Source organism: Penaeus vannamei, chromosome 42, assembly GCF_042767895.1.
Source record: "Penaeus vannamei isolate JL-2024 chromosome 42, ASM4276789v1, whole genome shotgun sequence".
Taxonomy (NCBI): Eukaryota; Metazoa; Arthropoda; class Malacostraca; order Decapoda; family Penaeidae; genus Penaeus; species Penaeus vannamei.
The window spans coordinates 6,746,497-6,756,496 of NC_091590.1; the positions used below are offsets into that span (position 1 = coordinate 6,746,497).

Here is a 10,000-nt window from a genome sequence, read left to right on the forward strand (position 1 = left end):
AGCCCGAGAACAAGCCCAAGAACAAGCCCGAGAACAATGGAACAGGCTGGGATGTCATTGTTACGGGCGTCGAGAACAATGGAACAGGCTGGGATGTCATTGTTACGGGCGTCAAGAACAATGGAACAGGCTGGGATGCCATTGTTACGGGCGTCAAGAACAATGGAACAGGCTGGGATGTCATTGTTACGGGCGTCGAGAACAATGGAACAGGCTGGGATGTCATTGTTACGGGCGTCAAGAACAATGGAACAGGTTGGGATGCCATTCACTGTTACGGCGTTGGACGTCAAGAACAATGGAACAGGCTGGGATGTCATTGTGCTGTCATGGACGTCAAGAGAACAATGGAACAGGCTGGGATGTCATTGTTACGGGCGTCAAGAACAATGGAACAGGCTGGGATGTCACTGTTACGGACGTCAAGAACAATGGAACAGGCTGGGATGTCACTGTTACGGACGTCAAGAACAATGGAACAGGCTGGGATGTCATTGTTACGGGCGTCAAGAACAATGGAACAGGCTGGGATGTCATTGTTACGGGCGTCAAGAACAATGGAACAGGCTGGGATGTCACTGTTACGGACGTCAAGAACAATGGAACAGGCTGGGATGTCACTGTTACGGGCGTCGAGAACAATGGAACAGGCTGGGATGTCATTGTTACGGGCGTCAAGAACAATGGAACAGGCTGGGATGTCATTGTTACGGGCGTCAAGAACAATGGAACAGGCTGGGATGTCACTGTTACGGACGTCAAGAATACAATTAACAGGCTGGGATGTCATTGTTACGGGCGTCAAGAACAATGGAACAGGCTGGGATGTCACTGTTACGGGCGTCAAGAACAATGGAACAGGCTGGGATGTCATTGTTACGGGCGTCAAGAACAATGGAACAGGCTGGGATGTCACTGTTACGGGCGTCAAGAACAATGGAACAGGCTGGGATGTCATTGTTACGGGCGTCGAGAACAATGGAACAGGCTGGGATGTCATTGTTACGGGCGTCGAGAACAATGGAACAGGCTGGGATGTCATTGTTACGGGCGTCAAGAACAATGGAACAGGCTGGGATGTCACTGTTACGGGCGTCAAGAACAATGGAACAGGCTGGGATGTCATTGTTACGGGCGTCAAGAACAATGGAACAGGCTGGGATGTCATTGTTACGGGCGTCAAGAACAATGGAACAGGCTGGGATGTCATTGTTACGGGCGTCAAGAACAATGGAACAGGCTGGGATGTCATTGTTACGGGCGTCAAGAACAATGGAACAGGCTGGAATGTCACTGTTAAGGGCGTCTTCATGTTGCAGAATATTGCAAAATGTAGATCATGTTGGAGAGGTTATGGGCTTGGCGGGGATATGATCCAATTTGGGGGATCGTTGTGTGTGTCGTTTTATGTTGATGAGGCGTGTGTGTCCGATGTGTGGATGGAGGTGGATAGGTTGGTATATGTGGGTGTGTTTGGATGTGTGTGTGGGTGTGGATGGGTGTTTTTGTGTGTGTGTGTGTTTGTATAAGTGTGTATTTGTGTTTGTGTGTGGGTGTGTTTGTACAAGTGTGTATGTGTGTCGATGAGTGTGGATGTTTGTTTGTGCATGAGTGTGATATATATGTCTGTTTTTGCGTGTATGTCTCAGTGTGTTTGTATGAGTTGAGTTTGGATGTGTGTGTGAATGTTTGTGTTTATGAATGTGTGCATCAGTGTGTCTGCGTAACTTTCACATCGATATACAAATCCTTTTTTCATAATTCCATATTCTTTATTATCATCATTATTTCTTTCCATTTTCTTTCTTTTTATTATCATTTTCTTTTTCGAACGTCCCCAAGAACACCAACAAAAAAAAAAAAAGACGAAGTCGAGCGGAACGAAATTGCTAACGTGAGCAATTACCGCTACGCAAGGACGCCATCTTATTACCAGGAGCTTCTTGCAAATTAATGATTGATGAAAATAATTGCTCCTCGTCTCTCGTGGCGTGTCACTTTCTTCACCCGCAAACATGAATCATCTCTCGGTGATAAGACATGTCATTTTCTTTACGAGATTATGGCTGGGTGACTTAGCGGGGTGGCTTGAGAGGGAGGGAGAGGGAGAGGGAAGGAAGGAGGGAGGGAGAGAGAGAAGGAAGGAGGGAGGGAGGAAGAGAGGGAAGGAGGGAGGTAGGAGAGAGAGAGAAAGAGAAAGAGAGAGAGAGACAGACAGAGGTAGGGGCAGAGAGAGAGAGAGAGAGAGAAAGAGACAGGGACAGAGAGAGAGAAAGAGAGAGAGAAAGGGAGAGAGAGAGAGAGTGAGTTTCCTTTTTTGAACATTTTACAGTTTATGAGGAGTTGGTGTGGGCGTCGAAGCTTCTTGATTAGAGCTCACTTTCTTGTTCCTAAGTATTTTTATCTATAATCTGCTCACCCTTATCTATCTGTCTACCTATCTGTCTACCTAACTATCTACCAACCTACCTATCTATCTATCCACCTATCTATCTACCTACCTACCTACCTACCTATCTACCTACCTTTCTATCTATCTGTCTGTCCATCTATCCATCTATTTATCTGTCTACGTATCTACCTACCTATCTATCTACTTACCTACATACCTAATTGCCTACCTACCAATCTATATATCTATCTCCCTCCCTCCCTCCCTCCCTCCCTCCCTCCCTCCCTCCCTCCCCAAATTCTCCCTACTCCCTACTCCCTACGAGAACCAATTTAACCGCAAGCATAAAGAATATAAAAAAAAAGAAAAAAAAAGAAGCCAATTCACCGAAGCCATCCTGCCTGATTCCTGATTCTCTTATGCTTACTGCTGTTTACCAAGCCGAGGAAAAAGCCCTTTGCTCGTTACACTTGGCAACGATGTTTACCCACAGAACATCCCCTGAGGAATCGCTCCACCTTCGATCAGCTGAGAGGGAGAGAGAGAGAGAGAGAGAGAGAGAAAGGGAGAGAGAGAGAGAGAGAGAGAGAGAGAGAGAGAGAGAGAGAGAGAGAGAGAGAGGGAGGGAGGGAGGGATGGGGGGAATGGGGGGAGGAGGAGGGGAGGCAGAGGCAGAGAGAGAGAGAGAGAGTAGAGAGAGAGAGAGAGAGAGAGAGGAGAGAGAGAGAAAGGGAGAGGGAGAGAGAGAGAGAGAGAGAGAGAAAGAGAGGGATGGGGGGGAATGGAGGGAATGGGGGGGTAGGGGGAGAGAGGGGAGGGGGGATAGGAGAGAGAGGTGGGGGGGATAGGGAAAGAAGAGGGGAGGGAGGGAGAGAGAGAGAGAGATGGGTAAATGGGTAAATTAGAGAGAAGGGAGAGTAGGAGTAAGAGAGAGAGGGGAGAGTAGGAGTAAGAGAGAGAGAGATGGGTAAATTAGAAAGAGAGGGAGGGAAGAGTAGGAGTAAGAGAGAGAGAGAGGGAAGGAGGGACAGAGAGAGAGAGAAAGGGAGAGGGAGAGGAGAGAAAGAGAGATGGGAGAGAGAGAGAGTGAGTGGGGGTGTGGATAAGAGATAAAGAGATAGAAGGAAAAAGACAGACAGACAAGACGAGACAAAGACAAACAAAAACAAACCGAGTATTATCTCACGGGAGACGGAGACGCCAAAAAAGAGAGAAAACTTCGAAGCTTTTTTGAGACAGGTTTAGACATGTGGTAGCGGATGGCTTCGACAACTCTGACTTGGAGAGACGTGATTCGGGGGGAGGTGGGGGGTGGGTGGGGGGGAGATCGAGGTGGGTGGGTAGGGAGGTGGGGGGGGGAGATCGAGGTGGGGAAGTGGGGGGGGAGACCTTGATGGGGTTGGGAAGGGGAGGTTTTGGGGAGGTGGGGGATGGGGGAGATCGAGGTAGGTGGGTGGGGAAGTGGGGGGTGGGAAAGACCTTGATAGGGTTGGGAAGGGGAGGTTTCGGGGGGGGGGGGGCGGGAGAAGGGAAAGCAATGCTGTCTTGGGAAAGGAATCAGCGGGATGAGGTAGGGGAGGTGTAGAGTGGGGAGAAAAACTATAGTTAATGGGGAAATAGACTCAATAAGGTAAGGTGACAGGGACGTCAAAGGGGTAGGGTAAAGGGGAAGTGAAGGGGGGGGGGGAAGCTATAGGACTGTGGGAGGGGAACAACACCAGTAAAGAAGGGAAGGGACGAGGAAGGAGAAGAAAAAGCAATGGACTATGGAAAGAGAGGTCGATTGGGGGGGTTAGGAAGAGGGGTAGGGACTGTTAGAGCGGAGAGGGGAGATGGAGTGAACGGGAGAGGGTATAGGAATGATAGAGGGGAGAGGGGGGTGAACGGGAGAGGGGTAGGGACTGATAGAGGGGAGAGGGGTAAGGGGACTGATAGAGGGGAGAGGGGTAGGGACTGATAGAGGGGAGAGGAGTAGGGACTGATAGAGGGGAGAGGAGTAGGGACTGATAGAGGGGAGAGGGGTAGGGACTGATAGAGGGGAGAGGAGTAGGGACTGATAGAGGGGAGAGGGGAAAGGGGGGGGGGTGACGTGATGCCAGCTGGCCTTCGTCACGTATGCAATATGAGTCCAGTGACAGGTTTATCTTTTTACGTGTCCTGGTGCGACCATATCTCCTTTTATGGCGAGCGCGTGCTTCTTCGTGACGGGAAAAGGCAATCAAATTTGGCAACGGCGAAGGTATTGCAGAATGTCAGCGTGCGAAATGAGTACGCTGACGAAGCTCATTTCGTTTCATTCGGTGGGAAATTCTGAAGAAAAATAGGTGTATAAGTGAAAGAGGGATGGAATGATGAAATAAATGATAATGAAAGAATTAAGATTAGGGATTTTTTTAATATAAATAAATAACATTAGTCTGAAGGCTTCCGGTGTTATTTGAATAAAAAACTAGGTTAATGATCAGAACCGGACAATAAAAAAAAACATAAGAAAAATCACAAAGCAGACGCAATACATTGATATGCAAAGTAACGCAAAACCCTATTTTATATTCATATAAGCCGTGGGCTATCATAATGTACACAAGGGTACGAAAAATAAAGAAATAACAGCATCAAAGATAAGAAATTATAATTAGGAGGAGGAAAAAGAGGACACCTTTATCTCACATATACCACCTCTTGCAAAAAAAAAATCTTATATTGACTACTTTGCAAGACTGACAGAAGGCCTCGGGGGACAGGGGGGGACGGGGGGGAGGGGGACTGGTGGAGAAAGGGGAGGGGGACATGGGGAGAAGGGGGAAGGGGGGGAGGGGGACATGGGAGGAAGGGGGAGGGTGGAGGGGGGACAAGGGGAGAAGGGGTGGAGGGGGAGAAACCAGACAACGGTTCAAGCTTCAGACCTTCCTTGGGGGCGCCTAGGCAGGAGGGGGACGGGGTGGGAGGAGGGGAGGAAGGGGGAGGGGGAGAGAGAGGAGAAGACGAGGGGAACGGGTGGAAAGGGAGAGAGACAGAGAGAGATGAGGAAGTGGGAAGAAGAGGGGAAGGAGGACGAAGGAGGAGAGGGATAGGTGAGGAAGAAGGGAAATGGGAGGACGAAGGAGGAGAGGAAGAAGGGAAATGGAAGAAAAAAAGGGTGAGAAAGGGAGGGAGGAGAGTAGGAGTGGAAGATAAGGGAGAGAGTATGAAGAAAGAGAGATAGAAGGGAGATAAGAGACGGGAAAGCTAGGAAGAGATAGGAAGGAGACAAGGAGGAAATAGGGGAGGGAGAGACGCAGGGTGAAGAATTGATCTGGGAATGGGGTCGATTGAGGGGGGGGGGGGGAACTTAGGCCATATGGGGGAGGAAATGGAGAGGGGGGGAGGGGGGAGACGGAGAGGGGAGTGAACGGAAAGCAAGATGAGAGATGGTGAGATAGGGAGAAAAAGAGCAGAAGGAGGAAGGGAAATAATGGTAGAGGAGGGAGAGGAAAGGAATAGGAGATAGGATAGGAGAACAAAAAACAAGAGAAGACATAACGAACAAAAAAAAACAAAAAAACAGAAGGAACAAAACAAAAAACAAAATCGAAGAATCAAAGAAACCCAGATAAAGCAAAGGGAGAGAGCGAAAATAGAACAAGAAGAAATCGAGCCAATCAGATCAAGGAAATTCCCAGAGATAAAATAAAAGGTCACGGAATCATTTGCTGGAGAGTCTGATAAGTGTCTGGTGCCGTAACCGACCCGAACTTCCATTCCATTACGCAGTCCATCTCATTTCGTTACGTAGTTGATACTTCCTTCCTTTTTTTTTTTTTTCTTTTTCTTTTTTTTTTTTTTTTTTTTTTTTGAATTATGGTTCATTGGTAGATTTTTTTTTTTTTTGTGGGTTGATGGAAACTTCCTTTTTTCTGAATTACGGATGATGGGTTGATTTTTTTTTTTTTTTTTTTTTTGTGGGTTGATGGAAGTCTGATAGTTCAGTTCAACCGGATGGGGCAGAAATAGGTGTTTTTTTTACGGATTGTGAAAGTACAAGTAGCGAATATGTGTGTGTGGGGGGGGGGGGGGAATGAGTGTCAGAATGCGTCGTTTCTGTTGTAGTTCAAGTACGAATGTATTTCGATTTTTTCATGTGTATAATGTCTCTGTTATTATTTATGATAGGCGTGAGTGTGGTTGTGTGTGGTTAACATTTGTGAGCATGTGTTTACGTAAATGTGTGCATGCGGGGATGTGTGCGTGTGGATGTGGGGCTATATAACTACCAACCTAAATAACTAATTAACTAACTACCAATTTACCCACCTACTTCTACCTACCTACCTCTACCTACCTACCTCTACCTACCTACCTCTACCTACCTACCTCTACCTACCTACCTCTACCTACCTACCTCTACCTACCTACCTCTACCTACCTACCTCTACCTACCTACCTCTACCTACCTACCTCTACCTACCTACCTCTACCTACCTACCTCTACCTACCTACCTACCTCTACCTACCTACCTCTACCTACCTACCTACCTCTACCTACCTACATATATCTATCTATGTCTGCCTATCTATCTATCTATCTATCTGTCTGTCTGTCTGTCTGTCTGTCTGTCTATCTAATCTAAACTAATCTCTCTCTCTCTCTCTCTCTCTCTCTCTCTCTCTCTCTCTCTCTCTCTCTCTCTCTCTCTCTCTCTCTCCCTCTCCCTCTCCCTCTCCCTCTCCCTCTCCCTCTCCCTCTCCTTCCCTCTCCCTCTCTCTCACTCCCCTCTCCCTCTCCCTCACTCCCCTCTCCCTCTCCCTCACTCCCCTCTCCCTCTCCCTCTCCCTCTTCCTCACTCCCCTCTCCCTCTCCCACACTCCCCTCTCCCTCTCCTTCTCTCTCCTCTCCCTCACTCCCCTCTCCCTCTCCCCTCTCCCTCTCCCTCTCCCTCCCTCCCTCCCTCCCTCCCTCTCCCTCCCCCTCTCTCTATCTATCTACCTACCTATCTATCTGCACACACACACACACAGAGATAAACTACACAGAAGACTACACACAAGAGAAGCTACATCCTCGACACCAGGTGCCGCCCAGTTCAGCAACGTTGCCACCGCGTCGGAATTCACTTAAGCGCTCTTTTGTTCCACACCTAAACTAATTAACCTGGCACAAACGAGGATAACGCGATTACTCTCATTGTTCATGTATAAGATGAAAGAGGTGGTGAAGGAGTCGATAGCTCTCCGTTCGCGCCTGAGAGATACAACTCGCTGCAATACGTGCCAGGAGGAAGCAGTACAGGTGCATGTTGCAAGCAAGCTGAAAGGTGTGCTTTAGAGAACAATGGCTTCGTGTGAATTATTATGGCCCTATATACCCGTGTGGTTAGATCTGCCTTGGTTGTGTTATGCAGTATTACAGTCTTTATATTTGGATTCCTATATGTGAAAGAAGTTATTCTCATATTGTACATATGCAGACACATGCACATACGTACGTATATACACACACACATACATACATACATATATACATACATACATACATACATACATACATACATACATACATACATACATACATGTGTATGTGTGTGTGTATATATAAATGTGAATAAGTGCGTACATGCGGACACGCACACGCAAACGTACACGCCCGCACACACATATATGTGTGTGTTAAGGTATATATGCACATATTGTTTGCAGAAATACGTTTTGTGTAAGTAACCTCACATCTCAAAAATAGTCACTTTCTGGAATTACAATGAGCTCTTCCATATTTTATTCCTTCATCTACTTGCCAAACAGACCCCGGCTCCGCAAACACGATCCCCAACCAGACGTATTTCGCCAACTAATCCTTCTCGTCCACCCCCGCTGATTCATCCTCGTCCACCCCCGCTGATTCATCCTTCTCGTTCACCCCCGCTGATTCATCCTTCTCGTTCACCCCCGCTGATTCATCCTTCTCTTTCACCCCCGCTGATTCATCGTTCTCGTTCACCCCCGCTGATTCATCCTTCTCGTCCACCCCCGCTGATTCATCCTTCTCGTCCACCCCCGCTGATTCATCCTTCTCGTCCACCCCCGCTGATTCATCCTTCTCGTCCACCCCCGCTGATTCATCCTTCTCGTTCACCCCCGCTGATTCATCCTTCTCGTTCACCCCCGCTGATTCATCCTTCTCGTCCACCCCCGCTGATTCATCCTTCTCGTCCACCCCCGCTGATTCATCCTTCTCGTCCACCCCCGCTGATTCATCCTTCTCGTCCACCCCCGCTGATTCATCCTTCTCGTTCACCCCCACTGATTCATCCTTCTCGTTCACCCCCGCTGATTCATCCTTCTCGTTCACCCCCCCTGATTCATCCTTCTCGTTCACCCCCGCTGATTCATCCTTCTCGTTCACCCCCACTGATTCATCCTTCTCGTTCACCCCCGCTGATTCATCCTTCTCGTTCACCCCCACTGATTCATCCTTCTCGTTCACCCACCGCTGATTCATCCTTCTCGTCCACCCCCGCTGATTCATCCTTCTCGCCCACCCCCGCTGATTCATCCTTCTCGTCCACCCCCGCTGATTCATCCTTCTCGTCCACCCCCGCTGATTCATCCTTCTCGCCCACCCCCGCTGATTCATCCTTCTCGTTCACCCACCGCTGATTCATCCTTCTCGTCCACCCACCACTGATTCATCCTTCTCGTCCACCCCCGCTGATTCATCCTTCTCTCGTCCACCCCCGCTGATTCATCCTTCTCGTTCACCCCGCTGATTCATCCTTCTCGTCCACCCCCGCTGATTCATCCTTCTCGTCCACCCCCGCTGATTCATCCTTCTCGTCCACCCACCGCTGATTCATCCTTCTCGCCCAAACCCCCGCTGATTCATCCTTCTCGTCCACCCCCGCTGATTCATCCTTCTCGTCCACCCCCGCTGATTCATCCTTCTCGTCCACCCCCGCTGATTCATCCTTCTCGTCCACCCCCCGCTGATTCATCCTTCTCGTCCACCCCCGCTGATTCATCCTTCTCGTCCACCCCGCTGATTCCATCCTTCTCGTCCACCCCGCTGATTCATCCTTCTCGTCCACCCCCGCTGATTCATCCTTCTCGTCCACCCCCGCTGATTCATCCTTCTCGTCCACCCACCCGCTGATTCATCCTTCTCGCCCACCCCCGCTGATTCATCATCCTTCTCGTCCACCCCCCGCTGATTCATCCTTCTCGTTCACCCCCACTGATTCATCCTTCTCGTTCACCCCCGCTGATTCATCCTTCTCGTCCACCCCCGCTGATTCATCCTTCTCGTTCACCCCCGCTGATTCATCCTTCTCGTTCACCCCCGCTGATTCATCCTTCTCGTTCACCCCCGCTGATTCATCCTTCTCGTTCTCCCCCGCTGATTCATCCTTCTCGTTCACCCCCCGCTGATTCATCCTTCTCGTCCACCCCCGCTGATTCATCCTTCTCGTTCACCCCCGCTGATTCATTAATCGGGCAAGCTTTGCTCTCCGGCATCGAGCATGCCCTTTGTCATCCTCGCCTCCGGGAGTCCGAGTTCCGCCTCTAACCACTCCTTTTTTCTCCCCTTCTCTCCCCTCGCAGGTCCTCTCTCTCGGCGCGGACGTCCTGCCGGAA

At 49.3% G+C, this 10,000-nt stretch overlaps 1 protein-coding gene across 1 annotated transcript in view; it reads left to right on the plus strand.

Moving 5' to 3' along the window:
* sei (seizure) overlaps positions 1-10,000 on the plus strand; it is a 164,520-nt gene that overhangs the window by 46,058 nt on the left and 108,462 nt on the right. Inside the window, exon 3 of the mRNA XM_070118775.1 lies at positions 9,968-10,000. This exon is cut by the window's right edge and continues 211 nt beyond it. Within this exon, the coding sequence (XP_069974876.1) occupies positions 9,968-10,000 (33 nt within the window). The remainder of the gene's footprint in view (positions 1-9,967) is intronic.